This window comes from Phaseolus vulgaris, chromosome 2, assembly GCF_000499845.2.
Source record: "Phaseolus vulgaris cultivar G19833 chromosome 2, P. vulgaris v2.0, whole genome shotgun sequence".
Taxonomy (NCBI): domain Eukaryota; kingdom Viridiplantae; phylum Streptophyta; class Magnoliopsida; order Fabales; family Fabaceae; genus Phaseolus; species Phaseolus vulgaris.
In genome coordinates this window covers 1,413,050-1,437,409 of record NC_023758.2, presented here as the reverse complement: position 1 = coordinate 1,437,409, position 24,360 = coordinate 1,413,050, and the positions used below count along the sequence as shown (strand labels likewise).

The 24,360-nt window shown below is 31.3% G+C and overlaps 4 protein-coding genes across 5 annotated transcripts; 1 reads left to right on the top strand and 3 right to left on the bottom strand.

Annotated features, from left to right (window-relative positions):
* Nucleotides 1-1,632: 1,632 nt before the first annotated feature.
* LOC137810054 (acyl-CoA-binding domain-containing protein 3-like) lies at nt 1,633-3,440 on the bottom strand. Its single transcript, XM_068611176.1, has 3 exons — nt 2,507-3,440; nt 2,252-2,357; nt 1,633-2,108 (listed from the first exon to the last, which is right to left on the bottom strand). The coding sequence occupies exons 1-3, from the start codon at nt 3,265-3,267 to the stop codon at nt 2,070-2,072; spliced, it is 906 nt and encodes a 301-aa protein (XP_068467277.1). The 5' UTR covers nt 3,268-3,440; the 3' UTR covers nt 1,633-2,069.
* Nucleotides 3,441-7,795: 4,355 nt separating this feature from the next.
* LOC137810063 (uncharacterized protein At2g23090) lies at nt 7,796-9,625 on the top strand. The gene is made up of 3 exons (XM_068611186.1): nt 7,796-7,997; nt 8,200-8,240; nt 9,238-9,625. The coding sequence occupies exons 1-3, from the start codon at nt 7,922-7,924 to the stop codon at nt 9,355-9,357; spliced, it is 237 nt and encodes a 78-aa protein (XP_068467287.1). The 5' UTR covers nt 7,796-7,921; the 3' UTR covers nt 9,358-9,625.
* A 1,770-nt stretch (nt 9,626-11,395) lies between these two features.
* On the bottom strand, nt 11,396-17,047 carry LOC137810062 (casein kinase II subunit alpha-2). Its single transcript, XM_068611185.1, has 10 exons — nt 16,525-17,047; nt 15,881-16,010; nt 14,700-14,894; nt 14,285-14,442; nt 13,671-13,761; nt 13,472-13,537; nt 13,105-13,187; nt 12,846-12,909; nt 12,692-12,760; nt 11,396-11,788 (listed from the first exon to the last, which is right to left on the bottom strand). Exons 1-10 carry the CDS (start codon nt 16,608-16,610, stop codon nt 11,729-11,731), a joined length of 1,002 nt encoding a protein of 333 aa, XP_068467286.1. The 5' UTR covers nt 16,611-17,047; the 3' UTR covers nt 11,396-11,728.
* A 2,464-nt stretch (nt 17,048-19,511) lies between these two features.
* LOC137810052 (ribonuclease III domain-containing protein RNC1, chloroplastic) lies at nt 19,512-23,985 on the bottom strand. 2 transcript variants are annotated; one of them, XM_068611174.1, is made up of 5 exons: nt 23,015-23,985; nt 21,215-21,416; nt 20,839-21,039; nt 20,274-20,360; nt 19,512-20,103 (listed from the first exon to the last, which is right to left on the bottom strand). In XM_068611174.1, the coding sequence occupies exons 1-5, from the start codon at nt 23,791-23,793 to the stop codon at nt 19,783-19,785; spliced, it is 1,590 nt and encodes a 529-aa protein (XP_068467275.1). In that variant the 5' UTR covers nt 23,794-23,985; the 3' UTR covers nt 19,512-19,782. The 2 variants fall into 2 exon arrangements, with proteins under 2 accessions (XP_068467275.1, XP_068467276.1); XM_068611175.1 differs by having other exon boundaries at nt 20,839-21,029; nt 23,015-23,981.
* Between the last annotated feature and the right edge of the window lie 375 nt (nt 23,986-24,360).

Here is a 24,360-nt window from a genome sequence, read left to right as displayed (position 1 = left end):
AAATAAATAAAATAGTATTAACGACCATATATTCCAAATACTTAAAAATAGAAATTAGTATTAACCACCAAAATTTTATAATATTAACAATCATGTATTTATAATACAAATTTGAGATAAAAAAAATATGTTTAAACATTTAAAAATCCCTTGAAGTAAAATTTGCAATAATTATGACCTTATGAAACTCATATACTACATCTATAACAAATTTTATAGTACATTCTATTGTCAAGGATGTGGTAGTGTATGATTCTTATATGTTAGAGATGTCATTATATTATTATATTTTATTATGTATAAATATATAAATAAAGTAAATTTTATTTTATAAACTAATTATAAAGTTGAGATAAATTTAAAAGCAAAAGTTTTAAATTTTATCAATTTACATACGATATACCATCGAATCACTTATTAATATTAATATATAGTATCGCCTTTAATTTTATAAAAGTTGAATTAAACTTGAAGTTTAACTTTGGACTTTTAATAAAATAGAAGAAAAAAAAAATAGAATGACCGTAAAAAAAAAAATGTTAGGATAAAATATTAGGAAGGAGAACAAATTGAGATTTTCTAGATATTTTCGAAAAAGACTGGACTTAAGTAATAGAGAACTTAAACTTTCGTAAACATACATAATTGTAAAATAGACTTTTGAAGACTGTTTATATTTTTTTAATCATTTTAAGTAAGTCTTCAGATAAGATTTTTATGCATAATTTTCTAAATTCTTATTAGTTTTTAAAATTTCATAAACTAAATGATTTTTTTTTTACAATTTCATTATTCGAATGAGTTTAACTTTCATGCATTATTATGAAAAATAAATAGTTATATTGTTATTAAAAACATTTTAAATTTTGATTTTTAAAATAATTATTATAAAATTATTAAACTTATAATATATGGTAATATAAAAAAAATTATACTATCTGTGTATTTAATTAAAAAATTTAAAATTAAAGAATGATAATCTTTTCTTATTTTAAAATTCAACATATTTCTTATAATACCATTAAAAAATTATCAAATTTCTAATTTTAAACTCTTAAACTCATTCTTGTTTCTTTAAACATTGTTTTAAAAAAATTAATTAACATTTTTTGTTTTAAAATTTAACTTAACTATTTTTTTAGCTAAAACTACTGACGAGATTCTTAAGCATTCTAGTTAAGCATACGAAATTGTTGTCTGCAGTGAAAAATGTGTTTTATAAGTCTGGTTGATATATTATCTAATATACACAGTTTTATGGGCTCAAGTCTTGAAGTCTTTAAGCCAAAGAACTTAATTATATTCAGATTTTGGATGAATAACTTTAAAAGTTTGTTAAGTTGAAAAAGATGCTAGTTGTGTAAGTCCTTTATTAATTTAGGGGTGCTTAATTTTGTATATGGTGTGTGTGGAGTTTGTTAAAGACTCCTTGATGGATTTCACAAAATGAAAAGTACAAGTCTCACGTGTATCTCTCCATAAAACCTTCAAATTAGAGCATTCATAATTGTTGTGTGTTTTTTTATGGTAAAATATGTATTTTACAAGCTCTTAGTTATCTTGTTATTATCTGAATATTATTTAATATTTAGATAATATTCTAAATTTGTATTTTCTTGAACCGATTCTAAATATCACAAACACATACACCATCTTATTGAATATAGAATCAAACCTTTTTAACAGGACATGAAACTAACTCACAATGAAACTATACTTGTTTTACCAAATTTTGTATTCCTATTTTCTGTTCAAACAGCAAATGAACCCAGTCTTGATATTTGTTTGCAGCAGAACGTTCCAGCGGAAGGCACGTAATGCGTTATTTGTTTTCAATTGCAAGAGGAAATGCACATCTACAAGCAATTCCTCATTGAATAATGGAGAACTACTCTCCACCTAGGAAGCACGATTGCTAGCATTTGAATTGACAATTCGAAAATATTAGTGGACGTGGGGCATCTTCACTTTAGTGGAAACTTGAAGTATGATGTCAAAAAAACATTTTTCTATGATATTAGAGAGATAGAAAAAAGAACATTATTAAGATCCTTAGAGAAGAACAGTGTCTAGTTTTGCAGATGCATGATCTCTTCTGAAGCCGGCTCCTGTTATAAAAGGAAATATAAATATTCAACCATGGTACACTCCGCAGTTCAAAAATTCATCTCGTGATAGTAATATATACTGTAAGAACCTCAAGGTTCTTTGTGATAGATCTAACAAAAAGAAAGCAAATCAAATAACTTACATAAGGATTTTCTACAATCCAATCGGGAATGATTTCTGATAAAAGGCTGATATATTGCTCCATTGCTTGCTCTGGACTCATAACCCCAAGTTGTCGCCATGCAATCCTTACAGAAATGAATAACTCAGTTAAACACATGAAAGAATCTAATGGAGTAACCGTAACTGTAAGCAACTCAAACGAAAACTAGAGCTAGAGAGAAAATATTCTAATTCAAAAAAACATACATAAGCAGGGTAATCATTAATCAACTACCATTTTGCTCGAGCAGAAAAGAACTTCAGTGTCAATGGTTGGGGTTCGTGGCAAGGACCCTGTGTAGCAATTCGGTAATAACCATGAAGCTTCATCTTCACTTCATGACTGAGACAATTAGCATTGCTCTTGGATCCGACAAATGCAACAGCAGCACCAAAACGCTTCTCCAACTCAGTTCTTTCTATTTCCTCCCAATCATCCTCTTCCACAACCAAGTCCTTGTTTTCACCAACTTCCTCGTTCCCACTAGATTCATCAATCTCATTATAATTTTTTTCGAACTGCAAGATCTCAGCCTCTTCAGCTTTGAGCTCTCTAGAAGAATCATACTCCATCAGTTCTACCTGAACTTTGTTGATGTTCACAACAACCCCTTTATTACTCTCATCCACAACATGATCCTCCGCCAAATTCACAAGTTCAATTTCGTTGTGAACACTATTCTCCTCATCAATCGTCTTTGAATTGCGTATCTTGGGCGATCGGCAATCCACATCCACAATTTCTGGGACTCTTAGTTTTCCCAGTATCGATTTGTCTCTGAATTCATCAATTTTCCCCACAATTCGAACAACTTCATCCGTTTCCCAGCTCTTAGAATCAGATTTAACTCCATGATCATGATCTAGCCCAATAACGCCCACGTTCTCGTGAGCTTCGAAGTTTGGGGTAAGGGAGAGAAGTTTGAGGAAAACCGGTGGAAGTAGAAGAGAAAGAAGAACTATGGCGAAGGCAATCTCCCATAGGAGAAACTCCATGGCTTAGTAATGGAAAGAATTTTTTTGAGTGTGTGTGAATGTTAAAAGACCAAGTCTGATACTATTTTATGATGATAACGTTACCAACGCGGAAGAAAACGGGTTCAGCATAGAAGAGCAAGGTATATTTTACTTTTACATATGATACTAAGTTAGGTGTAACAATGAACATCAACCCTCTTTGGATCAGACATGAATATATGTACTGTGAAATATTTAATTAAAAAAATATTAGTTTATGTTTATGTTTAATTAAATGGGTAAATCTTGTTTATAGATTAGCTCTTCTTCTTATCTTATGGTGGTTAACCCTACTTTGTAATCATATGCGTCTGGATTTCACGTTAAGATATTTTGTATACGGATTGGAACATGAAGTGTTTCTTTTTAAATTTTATTAATTCGTTACTGATAAAAGAAAAAAAGTTTAACCATTCTAGTCCGAATTTAACATATTTTTTTTAAAAAAAAATACATTAATTTTTTTATTTAATCAAAACGATTTTGTAGTTAATGAAAAATTAAATCCTAGGCCCGAAGGAAGGGAATCTATTTAAATGTATCAGTTTTCAATTCTTGAGTTGAATAACTTCTGCTATTACTGTTTAGAATTTAATCCAAATCTTTTCTTAAGTTTTTTGTATTATCATTCTATCATAAATTATTTATAATTGATTTACCACGATTGACTTGATTAGATTAGAAAAGTTGAAGAATTTTTTATTTTTGGGAAAAATCAATCCAATTTATTTAATTTGTAAGTAGGAATCGAGGTAAATTATAGATGGATCCGTTATATATTAAAAATAAGTTATAAAAAAATAAATTAAATCCTTTTATATTAATTATTTATTTGAATATTTCAATATTATCTATACCTATCTATAAATAAAATTTCTTTAAATAACTATTTTTAATTAATTTATTTTTTTTACATGTTCTTTTTTCTTTTTAATTTTGACTAATCTAAAATTATTTTTTTATATATGTTAAATTTCTATTATAATGAAAGTTGAGTAGAAGAGGAAAATACATTCCATTGATGAGATTTGGTATAATACTTATGAGATCAATGAGATTTCAAGATTTATTCTTAGAACGTATGGATTTGACCCCATAAGCGAGACCACCACCACATAGCTTGTTGTCGTCAAAAGCAAAACTCTGTATTTCTTCTAGAGAATCTCCTAATTGTTCCAGACAAAGCAACTAGAAAGAGATTATTTAACCATAAAGAATTCAGTTCAGATGTAGGATACCTATATCCAGAAATTTTCGCAACTCAATCATGTATGATGGAATCATAAAAGATTTGACCTTTTCGAACTCTGTCCGTAACTCACTATAGACTCGAGAAACAAAGAGAAGATGTGTACGAACGAGATATCCAACAACAAGAAGAAGGAAAATGATTGAATAAAAGAACTCCTGAACATTTAGATATCTCATATGTGTCGATATCAATAGTAACTCATTATTTCGATGAGTCATTTCTTCGAACACAACAACATATGTGTTTCTTAGTATATGTAAGGGTAATTAATTAAAAAAAATATTTTGTACTTTTATTTTAAATCTAGTGATCTAAGTAATGAATTTGTAGTGAATTACACTGAGTTGAAAATTTTCTGATTTGTTATCTCTTTTTACTTCAACTTATAGCGAATTAAATTATAAAATGGATTGACTCACTTTAATATTTTTGGCTTGTTTATTTTATTCTTCATTTAAGAAACTAATGATATTCTTTTCTTAAAAGGTAATTATATTCTATATAATCACTATAAGTGACATTTAAAAAGATATATAAAATATAACTGTATACTTAGAATGCAAATTTAGAATTATTAGTTAATTTTTTGTGTGTGTATATATATAGTATCAATTGATTCATTTAATAATAAAATATTATTTTGAAAGACTAAGGGAATATTTGAACGGTCAAATATTGAGGGAAAACAATAAATAAAAGTTAGTTCGTAGTTAGAAACTAAATTTTGCATTTGTTTGATAGAAGACATTAAGAACGGTGATGTTTCCTTTCAAAGAAAAGAACATCGGTGTTTCGATTTATCGTAATAATGAAAAAGAGAAAATGTAACATTATTCTGAAATTTCTAAGAAACTTTTCTTTATAATAAAAGACAGATATTTCTAATTACTAATTTGCTATTTTATAACTGTATATTTTATTTAGATCATTTAAAATGTAAAAACACACATGTGTAAGTTCTGATGCTGTTTCATCCCATAAAAAGACAAATTTAGCCCATCTTTAAAAAAATTCAAATATGACTTTTTTTTTCCACAAATTTTTCTTTTAAATTTTACTTAAACTGATAGAGATATTTCATCGACTAAAACCAATAATATTTTATAGTATATAAATAAATATAAATCTTACCTTACAATAATTTTATAAAATTAACTTAGATTTAAAATCTATTTTTTAATAAATAAAAAGCCTTTAAAATTTATTATAATAAAAATTTATTAAATATTTCAAATCACATATATCGCTATTAGACCATTGTAGTATATAGTTCCACTCAAGTTAACAGGTTAAACTTTAAATTCTCGTTTTAATAATTTACAAATATTAGTTTTGTTTTCTTTCTTAGATTTCTGTTACAATATTAACAATGATGACTTGACATCATTAAAGACTAAGGTTAAATATAACATATTTATATGAATTAAAAATAAAATAAAATTTATAAAAAAAACACAAATTAGAGATTACATATCTGTAAGAATAGAAAACCAAAAAGCTATAAAAAAATTTAAAAAGTGACATGGAAATGATGGTAAAACTTTTACTTCGGACAACAACCACTTGTTTTTTTTATTCATCTTACATCATTAATACGGAAACAAAACCTACCTAAATTAATGTGGATATTTGATATTCTCCCTTTGTAACAATGAATGTCATTAATATCAATATGCAATACAAAGGTGAAGTTTTAATTTTGATTGAAGAACAAACAATAATTATTTTATTCCATAGTTTACATGTGAAATAAGATGGACTTCGATGTGTATATTATTATTCTGTATCAATAATAAAATTGTAATATTTAGATGGTTATAATTTATATATTTTGTTAGTCAAATTAAGATCAGTTGAAAAGAATAATAAATATCTCACTTTGTTTTAATCCCGGGTGCATATTTTTTTGTAAACAGTCAAGATTTTAAAAGGAGAAGGACTAAAATTCATAAACAAACTTTGACATTTTTAGAAAGAGAAAAAAAAAAGGAGAAAGAAGAATAATAGGTGTATAACTAGATACAAAAAGTATATTAATATTTAAATTTTTTTATTTTTTATTTATGTAAATATGTTATTTTATATGTTTAATTCCTGAAATTTTTATATTTTAAATTTTTATAAATTTATCATATTTATTTTTGCACTGGACCAGGACGCTCAGAACTCAACACTCAGTGATCGAACAGGCAGGTCAACTTGGTTTTTGAGCCAGTATAGTGGGTCATGTAATTGAGTCCCAGTTATATGAGTAAGTCTGTTTTTGTATAATTAGAGTAATCCTTTGCACGTACGACTTGGGTGGCTATTGAAGGGTAATTATGGACCTAGGGGTGCGTTTAGTGCGTATGGAGTCTATGTCCAGTAAGTGTTCTCTTTTTAAACCTAAGCCCATGTGTTTTTTAAGGCACGTAGTGGTTAGGTTGCATGTATAATGGAAAGAGCGTAACACCACAGAGAGAGTGTCTACGCATCGAACCCCTAATGTTGGTGCATGAGTTGGTACTCTAGTGGTTTATGCACTTCCTAGAGAAAAGATTTCGTTCTGTTGCAGTACCAAGAGAGTGTGCTCCTATACAAAATATTTTCCTGTTGAGATTAGATTCTCGTGGAAAGCTCTTACAAGAGGTAAACTATAAAAGGGGTTTGAGATCCCAACTAAAGGTACGCTGTTTCTAAGACTGAAACTTACTACATAAGTCTTATACTTGCTTGATCATCGGAGTACAATCAACAAGTAAGACTCTCTTTGTTTCAACAAAGCTACATTCCAGAACAACAAGAGATAGGACAAACTCGTGAAGAAACAAACGAACCTCTTATCATCAGAGCCAATCGATAAGAACAATTTTAATTCCTATAAATATCTCTCTTTATTTTAATCTTGGGTGCATATTTTTGTAAGCATCAAGATTTTAAAATGACAAGGACAAAAATTCATAAAAAAACTTTGATAGTTTTTAATAAATTTTGAATATTTTTAATTAAACAAATTTTTTTTATTTGTCTTCAGGTATTAAAAGATATATAAAATTAATAAACTTACATTTTTTATATATAAAGATAAATAAATATAATAATATAACAAGAACAATTTTTCTCAAATCAATTAAAAAATATTTTTTTTAGTTTAATAAAATTTCAATAACCTAATTAATAGATTAAAAAAAAGAAAACGTTAATATTTTTTTTACGCCAAAAATATATTTATCCCAATTGTATTTTTTTAAAAGCGTGTTTGGTGGGACCAGGGTCGAATCCGTGGCCTTGAACATTGAGTCATAATAAATCCCCTGTTGGTGTTAACCTTAGGCTCCTGCTTCCGTAACTTTAGAGAAAAATTAGGGTCTTTAGGGTTTCATCCTTCCTGCGGTATCAGACATGGGGGGAGGCAATGGGCAGAAGTCAAAGATGGCTCGAGAAAAGAACATCGAGAAGCAGAGGGCCGCCGGAAAGGGTAATTTTTCTTCGCCCCTTTCTCCAACCTCATCATACTTTCTCATGCATCCTCTGTTCAATTCGCTAGGGTTCTTCGACATTCCAATCAATACTTTTCATTTGTAAAAATCCGTTTTTTGGAAAATAAATTATGAGAATCGAGACGATATGTGTTAGATCTGGCTTCGTTTCTGACTTTGGAGTTTGTTTGATTTGTGCAGGAAGCCAACTGGATTCAAACAAGAAAGCAATGTCCATTCAGGTAATATTGAGTTTGTAATCTCCACTAACAACTCTCTTTTTTTGTTTTTTCTCCTCAAGAGTTGAATTTCTCACACGGTTTATTGTATAGAATAATTAAATTCGATATAATGTTGTGAATAAACCATCTATTTCATCTTTGAATGATTACCCTCTCTCCTTAGGGATATCTAAAATCATTTATATATATGTATAAAGTAGAATATCAATTATTAAAAATCATGGCAATTAGTAAAATATATTAACTTATAGACTAAATCGATGGATATACAATGTTTGGAGAATTATTTGCTCAGTTTTATTACTCCAGGGACTACGTAGGATATAGAGTAATATTTTGGGGTCCAAAGTAATGGTCTATGCCATTATTTTGCATGGAGATTTCTGTATAAATTGCTAATATTGACAGCATTTCTGTTACGGCTGAAAGAGTTTTTTATTTAGTGTTTGTCATCCACCCTTTGTTCTGGGATATCTTCTCTGCATTTACGTTCCCTGTTCATGGAAAAAATGGTATGATTTTATTACAATAGATACTAAGGATATGGAGTAATACACAGGGGACTAAATTGATGGATTATTCCATTATTTCAGATGGAGATTGCAGTATAAATTTGCTTATATGGACACATTTCTGTTATTGTTGATAAAGTTTCCTGTTTAATGTTTTTCATTCATCCTTTGTTCTGGAATATCTTCTGAATTTATTTCAGTATATTAAAACTAATTGGAACAAAAAGGAAAACACAACAAAGAAAGACAAATATGGGAAACATTGGTTTGAAATTTTGTGACGAGAGCCATATTTATGTGCATGAAATGGACTATTTTTGGGCAGGGGGGAGGGGGTGTCATATGCAGATTTTATACATGCATACGATGTGTTCACATACATTATCTAGTTATACTATTGAAATATACACTTTATTTTAGTGATAGCTGAAGAATTGGACCTGTTATACTGATCATCAATAATGTATATTGATTGATGAATGCAGTGCAAGGTGTGCATGCAAACATTTATGTGCACCACTTCGGAAGTGAAGTGTAGGGAGCATGCTGAAGCCAAACACCCTAAATCTGATGTTTATGCCTGTTTTCCTCATCTGAAAAAGTGAACATATTGGAAACTGCAACAAGTGGAGAAAATATATATCATCATAGCCTCTTCCTTAAACCTATTCACAGAGATCTTCCTCCATTTTCTCTTTATATTAAATATGTCTTTTTGTGTTTGTGCCTTGGGAATTATGTGAGAGACAGGGAGAGCAGTTTCTCTTCATGACAAGGTGAAAAACTGTGTGATGCTTTCACTTTCTGTCTAGTTGTAACTGTTTGATGATCGTTCGTGTTAATATTAAAGTGTTACCTAAACTTAAGTTCTAATCTTATCTAAGAATTACTGGACTAACAATCATTTTGGCTTTACAGAGTCTAGAACCAAAATGGAATTTTTTGGTGAAATAGATCCTCACTATTTTTTCTAACTGGATGGAATCTTATCCCATCCTTTAGTTTAATATATAATAATTTTAATATATGGACTCCAGTTTTTCTAACTGTAGAGGATCGTTGTCTGTCTTGAGCTCAATAGTATCTTGGTCTTTTCCGCTCTGCCAAATGGATTTAATTTATTTTGATTTGTACAAGCTAACAGTGCAAACAATTTTCGACTTGGAATTGGCCTTTTTCTTAAGATTCTGCAGCTCAACTCAAGATCTAAGATTGAAGTTGTGGGAATCTAAGATCTAAGATTGAAGTTATTTCAATTATATTGTCATTCCATCCACTCTCACTTGAAACAATATTTTGCTGCTTGTTTTATCTTCATATTTTGACGTGAAAAAGTAGCAATGTACAAGACTTTAAAACGCTGGTATGAAGTTAGTATTTGTCGTATATATGACGATAATGCATAAATAATAACTCTGATTATACCTTGTATCTTAGAATTTGAAATTATGTTCGACTTATATACTTTAGTTCAATAATATCATTAGTTTATTTTTCTTATATTAAAGACTGACCTGAATATCTCGAATGTAATCTTAAAAATTCATCAATAATTATTGAGAAAGACTGGTATCATGTTAAAGATACAAAAGATAAAAAAAAAGTGTATTATTTCTATGAAAGTGTGATAATGATATAGTTTATTGATAAAATCCAACGGAACGGGATAATATACAATAAAGATAAAAGGATTCAATTACAATCTACTAAAATTAATAAATTAACTACCTAACTATCGTATAAGTTGTCTAGTATTTAGAATTTGACCTCAGTCTAATTCAATTTTATAAATTTTGTAATGTAAAAATTGTCCTTCATTTGCATATTTTAATTTAATCACTAGAATTTTAAACATTATTATATACACTGGGAGAGAAATACAGGCCACGATTCTGTTTTATACTCTCAAGTACACACCAATATCTATATAATCATTTACTTCAACTAAACCCCATAGGATATAATAGAAGACCTATAGGTGTGTATTTGAAAAAAAAAGTGGATGTGACTTCTATACATCGACTTTCATTGGTCACTTAAAAACATAGAAGCTATTGTTCAATGGACATAGATATTTTTGGAGTGAACTCACAAGCTAAAATGCTCTTAAAGTTCAATTTTCGTAAGCATTTTCATAAGGGGAATTTAATAACTATATATATTATATGCGTAAAGTTTTATACAATTAATTAAAAACCACTATATAATTTCCAAGATAATTATTATATATAGGTTTATATGTGGTAGTTTCGATTAATTAACACTAAACATTTTATACAACATTGCATCACTTATTTTCCATTTTGAACAAAACAAATCATATACTAAAGTTTATGATTAAGTGATAATAAACTAGTTTGGTGTGATAACATTTTCTCTCCAAAAGAAAACATTGTCCAATGTGAACTTAGGCATAACTTGTGATTTCGTTTAATAAATTAAAAACTTGTATATCAAACTATAAACCAAATACACGCCTAATCCAATACATATTCAGAGGCTCCACAAAATTTATTTGAGCTGTATTAGAACATAAAAGTTAAAAAGTCGGCATAGAGAGACTGATATTCAATGTCAACAACTGCATTACGAGAAAAAATGGATTTGGAAAGGCATTTGATGCAATCTCGCAGTAGAATAAAGTGACTAAGAAATATTTTTATTATTTATTTCAACATTCTACAAAAAAAGAGAGTAAAATTAATGAAATTACACAATTAGATAATTAAAATAAAAGCTTGAGACTTTTTTCAAATCTAACAACCCAGGTTATTTAAGATTGTATAGCTTTCAAGACCCTTTCAATTTTCAATAACTGTCAATAACATTATTCCTCGTCTGAGAACATAATATGGATACACTCCACTGTAAAACTACTCTGTAATAAGCAGAAGGTAACGAAGGTTCGCGTTTGGATATCATAAAACAATCCCAAATATATCAAGTCAAGTTTATGGATCCATAAGAGATCAAAAGTTACTGTGTCCTCATTCTGCTACTTTCTGCTGCCCTTACTTGAGAGAAATATGGATGTGCCTGTGGGGACAAATACCAAAATGACAGCAAAGAGTTAGTGCACGCAGCTTAAAAATAAATAAACTAATTAATAAGGAAATCATAGATAGACATCCAAAATAATAAATAACACTCAAATGACACTTGGAAAGAGAGAGAAAAAAAAGAACTTTTTTTAAGTGTTATGATGTGATAGACAGATAAGAGAAAATTGATAGATGTTGGTGAAGTGTTTAAAAATAATGGGTGTGTCATTAGTAAGATATATGCCAAAAACAATAGAATCATAGCTTTTTTCTACTTAATTTATTGTTGGTTTTCCAATTTGATCATCTAACTCCTTTATTCAATTCAGTCTTGAGTTATTTTTTGTGAATACTTTTTTTCGTCCCAACATTTTGTTTGAAAATTCACTTTGTCTTGCAACTTTTCAGAGGATGTTTTGGTGCTTGGATACGGGTTCATGATAATGGTTAATGGCGATAGAGAGATGCAGGTAAAGATTTGGTCAATTATGATTAACTTCATAGTAGTTGGTGGATGTCTAAATGGTGAACAAAGATGGGACAGAGACAGTGTAAAGGTTTCTGATGGTTATTTAACAGCATTGGATGAGGATTTGACATTTAAGTACAGATGAAGAAACCTTAGTCCAAAATGTTGGTAGTGAAAAATATCTTGCAAGACCGCATCAAATCGTAAACTTAAAGAAAAACATTGGCAGGAAAAAAAAACAGAGGATGAAATTGAATAAAATCATAAGAGAACTAAAGTAAAACGTAGATTGAACTTAAATGACGAAAATTGTAAATTTCCAAAAAATATAAATGTGTTAAAGCAAATGATTTTAAAGTTAATGCAAAAGAACCATCTTACTGAAAATTGAAAAATAAAACTACAAACTAGTAAGCTCTTTATCATTACCATTGCTTCTCTAGCTGTTAGCCTGTCCTGGTGATCATATCGAAGAAGCTTATCAAGAAAATCAATTGCCTACATGACATACAAGAATTGTTAAAATGCAGTCCATACTTAATCAATAGGTTAACAATGTCAGATAGGAAAATTGAAGAGCCACCTCAGGAGACACAAGATGCTGATTATCTGCATTGATAAATTTAGACCAGGGTTTTCGACTGTGTCTGCAATAGAAAATAGGATTACATAATAAAATGTGTCAAGTCAGTAATACTGCTTCATTTATCTACCAAGAGAAAATAAAGTCAACATAAAATCTGTACGCTTCTAAAGAAAGCTTGAAGAGGAAAATGATAAAATGTTAAACTCCTGTGGAAATTATTTATGATAAACAGTTAATGATATAAAACTGGGGATACCTTACAACAAGCGCATCAAGTTGAGGATCAAGTTCCAGATGATACTTATTAAGATAAGCATTCAGTTCATCAGTCCCAAGCACCTACAGATCACTAATAATTAAAATCAGTAACAACAAAAATAATAACGATAACTTAATATAGAAAAAAAGTATCTCTACAAATGCTGGTTAGAAACTTGGTTAAAAATCGATATTAATATTTTAATAATGCTAAACAATGGTAAATTATTTTATACTTTGAGAACCACATTAATTAAAGGACAAGGTATCATAGGTTGGAACTAAAATATGAAATTACTGTGATCAACAACGACATCGAGGTAACCAAAAATTTACAAACAATTGCAAACCGCGACAAATGTAACCTTAGCTATTTTTACAAGCTGATCATGGTTGTCATGGCCATAAAAGAAAGGTTCTTTGCGAAATATCTGCATAAAGTACAATGAAAAAAAAAACAGAATTACACATTTTTAATCATATATGTTAAAATTTAGACCATCTGCATAAATGATGTCAAGAGTATGCCATATATAATCAGTAATTTGTAGTTATAAGTCATACCATTCCAGCAAACATGCAGCCAAGGCTCCACATGTCTAACGAGTAGTCATAGTCTTGCAAATCAACTAGAAGTTCAGGACCCTTAAAGTACCTGAGAAACAAAAGCATAATACATGACAATTTGAGTCAATGACATTTAAAAGGAAATCACAGGTTATACTTACATTACACTCATAAAATATAAGCCTGGGAAAATTTAGATAGTCATTTTTTTCTTGTCAAGTTTTAACGTAAGAAAATGATTATACAAAAATAAATTATAAGTGGAAAGAAAATCAAATCAAGGGAGCTGTGATATGCTTATATGCAGAGCATTGTAAATGCACGTAAAGGACTAAGCCAGAATAGCAGTAGACTAACATTAAACCCTCGGCAAATTTAACTTAGCAAACATTGTAGAATAGTCTTTACTTTTATATATACCAGAAAACTTCAGAATTAAAGCCTAGGAAAAAAGGACCATAAAACAATGAATTTGTCCATTCTGAGAAAGAAAAATGTTGTCTCAGGTCATATTGGTTTCAATTTATGTCAAATACCAATACACTCCATTTATTCATCCCTATTTGGCATCTGTTCTTTGAAACTGTGGTTTATTGGTCAGAGGACAGTACCTTGAAGCCACACGAACGTTATATTCCTTTCCAGGATGATAAAATTCAGCAAGACCCCAGTCAATCAAGCGCAGTTTTCGTAACTCGTGATCAATCATAACATTATGAGGCTTGACATCCCTGTGCATAATGCCTTGAGAATGACAGTAATCCAGGGCCTGCAATTCAACACTAAAGCATTCAGAAAACAAGAAAATGTTCTCGATACACATTTTCAAATATTTAATAATAATAATTTTCTGGGTACGTAAGAAAATGATTATAGGGCTTATACGCATTAACATTGTATTCATGTATGGAGCGCTCTCTCAAACATTGTTTAAGGAAAAACAATATGTTGATTATGGAGAGGACATCAAGAATGGCAGTACCAACTACCAAGTATAATACAGGAGATTGAAGGAACATATTTTACCTTAAGGAGCTCATATATGTAATAGCGTATGTCATAATCAGTCAAGGTTGGATACAGAACTTTAAAATCTGTGCTGTTGACATACTCAAATATCAAACTAGGAGTTTTGGAATGCTGATCTCTGACAATATCAAGAAGCTTGACAATATTTGGCCCTCCACAAATATTCTGAAGTATTTTTATCTCTCTTTTAATCTGCAAAATGATGTTGAAGAACTAACAAAGTAAGAAAAAAAATTCAAAAGAATTTAAAATGGCATATTATGAAACAAAATAAAGTTAAGAAAATATGAATTACTACTAATATATTAGCAAAATCTAAAAATATTAATAACTAACATTTGTCAATCCAAAGAAAATGAGCTTACATGTATTATTAATTTCAACAATATCATAAGATGGCCTACTGATTAGGACAACGTAATCCTACTGATTCACAAAAATGGAATTTGCAAAACCACATTGCAGGTGCAGCAGACCCACATCATTCATATATATAGAGGAATCAACTGACACCATATAAAGCTTGATTGTCACTCTAACTTTCTATCGACACAAGTTTTAATCATATAGCTGTAGACAAGACTTTTCCATCCAATGGTGAAGTTTGTGATAAAATAATCTCGTTAAAAACCACTTAATGGTATGATAGTGATTTTTGCTTACATTGACTTGTGCGTGCGTGACTGTGTAAAGAATAAGTTGAGAGCTGCCTTAATCACTCCTCTGGATATTTTACAATGGCACTAGCCTTTTTCAAGAAAATTCATCAAGCTTAGCTCAAATTTTCACCTAAAACCCTATACGGAGGGTCCACTGACTTGCAATATAACCAACTATTATCATATCAATGTTGCATATCATGTCATTATGCCCTCTATTTATTTGTTGATAGCACATAGAAGTGTTGTACCCTATATTTATATTCTTCATGTTAAAAACTGATTATATTATGTCACGTTTAACATCTCATAATGAATTTTAAGGTTATAATACAACACTGACGTCATAAAAATGCTTGAGGAGTGTGCGTGAAATTCTTAGAGTAAAAACATGTGCATTATGCAGCAGATTAGGAGAATAGTTCTCATAAAGCACCATTGGCTGGCTTAATTCATAGTGTGCAGCAGGTACCCCAACTAGGGAGAAAAGAAAAGCATGACAAACTAATAAGGGAGTACCTTTTTTTTCTTGACGGGTTTCAGAATCTTGATTATGCAGCGCTCATTGCTATTCACATTTATGCCTTCAAAAACTTCACTATATTTCCCTCTGCCCACTTTTCGCACAACTTCATAATCATCTTGATCACTGAAAAATAAAATAAAAAACATGGCACATTTATAAAAAAAGAAACTGCGAAACTAAAAATTTAACAAATTGGTCGAGAATGGGCAAGAAATCATCAAAGGGTTCCAATATCACGCATTCCATTTAAATGCAAAATAAACCAAGAAGGAAGCAAGGAATACTCGCTCAGTAAAATTTTAAAAAAATGTATGATATATTTAACAAACTTGATCAATCAACTCTTCAGTACAAGGTGATTCTGGACCAGCTCAAGTGTTGGTCCTACCACAAAAAAAGCTAAGCATGAGCATCAGATCCAATACAAACGGCTCAATTCCTCATCCATCAGTTAATCAATACAAAATACTAGATACATTTGGCGAAGCCATTGGAACGAGGAACAATAAAACAAAACAAAAAACAGCAGCTGAGAAACCATCTACACACTCTAATATCATACAAGAAAATTCCCTTGGTTGTGGATTGCTCCCTCTGGGATCAGAAACAACATAAAAATTAGGGTTGGAAACATTACCCCCACTGAAGGGTGAGGGACTCGTAATCCCAATACTCTTTGGGACGAAGAACATTGACATCGGTGTAGACGCGCGCCTTGGACATGGATTGGCGCGTGGATTCTGAGATCCCGAGATTTTGGCGAGTGGTATCGGTGCGACAGTGGCGATGGTGTTGGTTTAAAAGGATTGGAAGATGCGCAGGGTAAGAGATTGAAGACAGGGGTGCGCAGTAGCCTAGCCTAGGCAACAAGTAGCGGAGCAGTAATTTTAATAGCCTGATAATTTGTGCGCATATCTCTCATATCTCATGGCCCCATCTCATCCTATGTCTATCAAACCAAGGTAACCAAGGATTCTTCTTTTCTGGGTCTACCCAAGAATCTATCCACGTGGCAATTACTGACTTGTCTCCAAAAATATCTGTCAGTAACCTAATTGCAATCGCTCTGAAAGATTCTTTACTTTTTTTAGGATCAATTTTTTTTCAAAATCCTTCAACAGGTTTATGCTTCTCATTTTTTGTCAACATTACGAGTGCCATACCATCTTCAACGTCGTTGCCTATAAGATGTTCCATGTTTAGCTAGTTTTAGGGTACAACATGAAATTTTGATATTAAGAATAACAAAAAAATTATTAAATAAAGATACTTATAATCTCTAAAATGTAGAATACAATAACACACATCTATATATTATATAATTATAAATTAATAAAAATTTATGTGTATAAGTATGTATCAATTTTTGTTTAACATGATTCAAAATGATTTATTCCAAAATTATTTATTTTTTATTTTTATAATCATAATAAAAATTTATATAATAAGTTTGAGTTTTAAAAAATTAATATATTTTTTATTTTTAAAATGTGTTAAAACCATACTAAAATTGTTAGAAATCTAATAAATATTTTTTTGAATTGAACACTCCACCAATAAATATCCTATGAATGTCTTACGAGTGTCCTATCCGATATGTGTGTCCGACACGAACACGTCATTTAAGAGAAGTGTGAGCCTCATAATATCTCAATTAATTCACAGATTTTTTAGAATCATTGAATGAAATAAAAATAATTAATATTTATTTATATTTAAGTTCACTGTATTTTTTTTCAATAATTTCAAACTTGCTACGAGAAATGTTTTAAGTTTTCCGGTAATCTGAAGTTGAGAATATTTCCTTTATTCATGTTTTAAAAAAATAACATTTTGGGAAATATATGTTTTTTAGTTACACATCCTACAAAATAGTTCTCACGCGAAACGCCATATTCTGGCTTTTTTTTCTTCAAAAAAACTATTTTACCACAATAAATCGCTACTCTTATTTTTATTTATTTCTAACAGTTATATTGTGATCATATTAATAACTACTTTAATGTCTCATTAGTATAGCCAAAAAGTTATATTATAATCATAATAACTACTTTAATTCGTTAAGAGTAGAATTAAATACTTTTAAAAAATTATTTATAACTCTTCTATGTACTTACAAAATATTATTTGAGCGTGAAGAACTTTTTTTATTCTTATGATCGATCAGTCCCAGGCTTAGAAAGAAGTCATCATTTTTCTTCCTCGGACTCTCACGTCAATTTTCGGCAAAAACAAGTGCTATACATAATCCACCATATCAGGCTCGTAATCTATTATGTAACCACAAAATATACCAACATCTGATAAATCGACTCTGTAGATTATCTAAAACTAAATTATACAATCCACCAACTCCACATAATTGATTATGCAGGACTATAATTGATTTTACTAGCAATTTCACAAACCAGTGATTGTTAATTATTACTGCATAATTAATTATGCAGCTACCTATATCAAGTTTCACAATGAATTTTTAAGTTAAAATGAATTTTTTTATCTTCTTTCCAAATTTTTTCCAATAAAAATACATAAAAAATCATACTTATTTTTTTCTCTCTTCCCACTTTAATTGGCTTAATTCAGATAATCCCACTTATTAAAAAAATATCTTATTTTCTTTCATTTTTTTTAACTCGCCCAGTTTGCAAATTCAGATTATGAATGGGCTCCATCCAGAGAGTGGGTAGAGAAGCCCAGTCTAGAGCAAGTGCTACCCTATTAAGGTTTGAGAGTGTTTCTTCATGCACTCCTATATTTTTGCTTCTTCCTGCATCCATCGGAACCCATCAAAAATCTGAATTGACAAAATTAATTCTGGGAGATTTTAAGAATCCAAGCACAACGACTCCTGCTTTTCTATTATTTTCGTTGTCAGCGTTCAGAGCAAGTAGCAGTGAATATTCTGAATGGTTTTGGTGATTTTACTTAGTGATCATAGACAAACATTATTCTGAATGGTTTTGGTGATTTTACTTAGTGATCATAGACAAACATGTTAGCTTTCCAACATCATTGAGATAGTTAGTTCGTTCTTTTTTGCTTACAGAATTGGTAAGATGTTTACTAAAATGACAAATTTGGAATGAAATGAAGGAGTGCATACATATTACATTCCAAAAAAAGACCAGAAAGGACAGTCCCTACTCATTTAAGAATACCTTTCCAAAACATATTTTATCAATTCCAAATTTATCATTCAAAAAATGTTCCAAAAAAGGTATTCCAGAACAATTTTTTCTCTTCCAGATTTCTCATTCCAGAAACACTTTTTACTTAGGAAACACCTCATATTCCAGAACCACCAAAAACTGTGAATGGTAATTTAGATATTTAAAAAAATGTAGAGGTGTGGAAAGAAACACCCTTAGGTTTGATACTCAAATCATGCTTTTTTCAATATCTATAAACATCTGGGACTAATAGCAGCTTACACTTATAATTCCAAAAACATGAAGATACATATCACAACTTTATTGAGAGATATAAAGATTCTTTGTCCTTTAGGTTGAAGGTATAACATTCCCTATTTATTTGAAGATATTTCAAATTTATATAGAAGACATGCAATTCTCCTATCATAACACTGTTTAGATAGTATGCATATTTCTAAGTTTGATCATGTTAATCCAAACTCGAAGACTTCTTTTCCTTAAATATTTATAGTGTTGGAACATCTTGCATGTATCCTCACTTGTCTAGGATGTGCAGGATCCCAAAAAACTAAATACAGCGATTATATATACAGGCTCAACTTCCCCAAAAAGAATCTTCATCTGCTATTCACTAACAACTAGGTGGATCAAATCATAAATGAAAAAAGAAACTCGAATAAAGGGGATAGAAAAGGAAAAGGGTAAGAGTTTTTTAATCGTTGTCAATATTGTCTCCATATCTAGGCTACTTCTTTAGGCTGAATCTGCTCAAAGTCAAAAAACTCAAACATGAGACGCCTCACGTCACGTTTCCCATAAACAAGATACGAAAGCCCATGAAGAGCTTGTTGAACAGCTGTTGTGGCTGGATTTCTCTTCCTCCGGTTATTCTCATAAGTGTCTTGAATCTTTTCATCATATATAATATACCGGTGGAGATGTTTGGCCCTCAAATATCTTCCACAATACTTATTCATAAGAAGACCACGGTGCCTCTGTTGCAGCCACAATCCCGGAGCATCTAAATGCTTCGTCAATAATCTTTCAGCCATCACCAAATCCTTAAGAAAATAATAATTTAAAAATTATACATTACCCAATCAATGATCAAGTAATAGTTAGATTGTAAATAGAACTTGTAATAAAATACGGTATATCTCATTAATGAAAAGAAACTAGTCTTTCCACAACTTCAGTCAAATCATCATCTGGATAGAAGACAGAATAGTACCTGTATCTTTTGGCCAATGTATTCTAATCTCTCATAGCAAAATCGAGGATGCTCAAACTTGTACTTCGATGGATGCATGTAGCAAAGCTGCAATTAGACACTAACATCAGAACTTATAACAAAAGGCAGGGAACTTTCAAACTTCTGACCACCAACTTTGCATCTTGCACACTAGGGTCTAAGAACCAAATTGACTGCATAACCAAATGTAAATAGTGTTTTGGGTGGTTCTAAGGAAGAACTTTGTTGCTATGAAGTGCACAATGCAGTGATGAGCAAAATACAGTAAAGCAATACATAAAGCAGGTAAAAAAAATGGTCTAGAGCAAGAATAATTGACTATCAGAAGTGTCGCCAGTCAAAACATTTTCAGCTTCTTCTAACTTTCCCTTCCTCATTTCCACAATACAAAACTTAAAAGTATCACTAAATACTCAAGGTAAGACTTGTACAGAGACACATACAAGCCCTAGCGCCCTACCCTTGAAAGTCAAGCCAGATATGTGCTTTTGATATATTGATACAACAAAAGGAAAAGTAGAATGAGAGACAACAGAAGACCTACCTGCAATCCAAGTCCAAGCTCTATGTTCCTGGCTTCAGTAATTTCTGGGATTCTGTCTGTTACTTCTAATGGATATCCAAGTGTTTTCATAACATGAGGTCTGGTATCATAGTCCCATATATTGCCCCTAAACCGATGCATTCCGGGGGGAACACAAGCTCTAAATAGCCTTGGATGTTCAAACAGAGCATCTGCAGGAGGCTGAATGAAGAACAGTAAACATCATTTCTGTGCCATCATTTAAAAATAAAGTATTCTATTGTAGATGAATTTCTGACGGAAATATATGAATTAGGTTTTTGAGCATTGCACTAACTTTTTTCAGGAAAATAAAATCAATAAATAATTACTTTAGCAGAAGATATGTGCTGCTTGCCTTATATGCAACGATATCTTGCCAGCTTAGCTTGCCTTCAAACTCAGCAGATACATAATCCACATCTTCAAGTTGCCTCCGCAATCTGGGCTGGCAGTCCTCAGCATCTGGATCCATTCCAAAGACTTCAAAAAGAACACGATACACTTCTCGCATACCAAAACAAAGATAGATAGCCCCAAACAAAGCCCAGAATACTGACCTGCCACAGAATAACAACCGTGAAAATGCAATGAACAATCCATTTAAGAAATAGATTGGACAGAAACCAACTGCATTGATTAAAATGGTTCTGTCATACATGAATAACCGTAAAGCAATAAAAAAATCGTAAGGGTCTATTTGATTCCCTTCTAACTTTTATTGTTTTAAAATTGTTTTCTAAAACAATTCCACACTGCTCAACAATCAATTTCTCATCCAAAATCTATTAAGGTTTGAAATAATATTTTCAAAATAGTTTTAAAAACCAGAAACAATCTATAGATGCTTTTTCATCCTCTTATATTTTCCTCAAGTGATCAGCAGTTCAATAGAGTTCTCTTTGTTGTGAGCCTGTTTACCTAGTGTTCATTTTGAAGGGGGAAATGGAGTTCAGAGAACTACAACAGCCATGCAGCCGAAAAAGCAGTATAAAGTTAAGAGAAATCTGTATATCATACATGACAGAGAACTGTGACACATATTACTATCCCCTGCTCTTTGTAATTTGTATACAGTTTATCTTGTCCCAGAACTGTGACTCACATTACTAGCCCCTGTTCTTAGTGGTATAAATCAAAGGTAGCATTGGAGTTCTGAGATTGGACGTGTGAATCCATCTAAAATGTTGGACCGGTAGCATCTCTCTTTTCACCCACCCAACAAGTTTCTTTAATTGTTTTTATTACAGAAAGCAGAAATCTGTTTTTGGAAACAGTAAACATAGAAGGTTTAACTCTTCAAATTTTTGCCTTCTCTTTCCTATATCCTTTTAGACAGTTAACTAGACAAAGCCCCTTATTATTTTTTATTCAATAATCATTGAACAACATCAAGTTGAAAAAGAGATGACACCCAAGTTTCCAGGATTTACATCACTCCAGATTTCAGTCAGTCATTCTATTTGAAGCGAATACAACATCAACATAATTACCAAATTCAAATTCTCCGTTCTTCAGCATTCCAAGTACATATACGATACAACACATTGGATTTTTAAACATCACTCAAAAGAATATCATGAGAGGAAAACTGAAAGCTGTATTAACCAAGTTGAAAGCAAATAACAGTATAACCATAATTCCAGAGAAGAAACACGCATCTCAACTGTTAACATAATAAAGCAACTCAGTTTGACCAGTCACATGAAAATGCTCATAGACCAACCATTTGGTCATTTTCAATGTTTATTTCATTGCCAATTTTGGACATATAGTAAGTAAACATAATTCTACATACGGGATGGTTCTTTGATGAAATAACAAAATTCCAGATTGGCAGTGGCTATTTTCTACCAAGAAAATATATTATATGTAATGACAACGTAAATAGTTTTTACATTGCAATGCAATCACAAATTATAGTAAGTTCTTTGACTTTTCTAATAACTATCTTAACTGATCATACAAGCCATAATGTCTAAGAAATAACTATCTTAACAGTTTAAAATTGGAGGTGCATACAAATTTAAACTCTCAGTGTTTACTATTACTAGCACAATTGCACTGCCATAATTTGAAAGAAAGCCCGAACCTAAAGAGAACCATGTTATCCAGTGAGTCAAAACCATATCACAAGAGACTAAAAGTTATAACTTACTTCACAGGACCGTCCCTTTCCCTCTTCCTTATCTTATCCATATCATCATACGTAAATATCAAATTCTGCAAGCTAGCGGCTTTAATCCACTGATCCAAGTTTCTCTTCCCTATCAACCCAAACACTCGCTCCCTCATTGGACCCGGCGACTCCCTCGGATACCTCTGCAAGAAAAACTCACCAAGCGCCAAGTCAAGCACGTACTGTCCCAGAAAAGACAACCTCGAATGCCCCGACCGCACGTGCCGCGCCTTCGTTCTCTCGCACGACGGGTGCTGAAACGCTAAGTACAGCAACGTGTCGAACTGCTTGGCGGGGTTATCGTCCCCGAGCGTTTCCGAGGGCTCGAGAGAGTACCCCAGAGCCTGCTTCGCTTCGAGCAAGTACTCATCAATCCACAGCCTATCCGCATTGTTGAGCCGCGACGAGGGCAAGCACGAACTCAACAGAGGGAACGATTTGAGAGAGAGTTGCGGGCTGTTGAGAAATCTTTCAGCTAATTTGTTATCGTCTATTGGGGGCCTTAGAATGAACCTTCTTGGGGGTCCCTTCTTTGTGGAAGTTGCCCTTTTGCGAGCCGCGAGCTCCTTCAGAAGTCGCTGGGGACTGCTCCCCGGAGGGCCCTGTTGCGGCTCTACTGCCACCGCGAGAATTCGGAAAGAGGGGGTTCTGGATTTGGAGTTTCTGATGAAAAGGTGAATTGGGAACGGAGAGAAGGAGGAGGAGAAAGAGTAATTGCATGGTTTTGGAGAGAGTAAAAAAGAAGAAGAGAGTTCCATTATCGGAGAGTGACAGTGGTGGGAAATGTTGTTTGGAGAAGATGGGTTGCGAACATTAAGGTGGTTAATTTCTGGGTTTGTGTATAAGCTTTGACACCATAGTTGAGAGGGTTTAGGGGTTCGGTTGGAGTCTTACAGGGTTGGATAAGGTGAAGATGCAGCGTGGCGTCCCACACCCTTCGTTTAGCAGAAGGAACTTTGCTAGATATTTCAATTTTATTTAGATAGCCAAAACGCTGCCGCATTGCATGGAGCATGGGCTTTAATGTTTAAACTACTATAGGAGTTTGTGGGTATGAAAGAAATTTTGATTAGGTGATTTTGTAAATTTAACACCTAAAAACATAGATAATATCAAATTAATTTGATTTCTCTTATATATATATATATATATATATATATTATATAAATAAATTATACAATTAAAAATGTGCAGGGAGATTTAAAACATTATATATATACATACTAATAAATAATATCAATATAATATAATATTATACTAAATAATATTTTTTTGCTAAGTTAATTTATTTGTTATTAATATATAAATATATAAAGTTATACTTT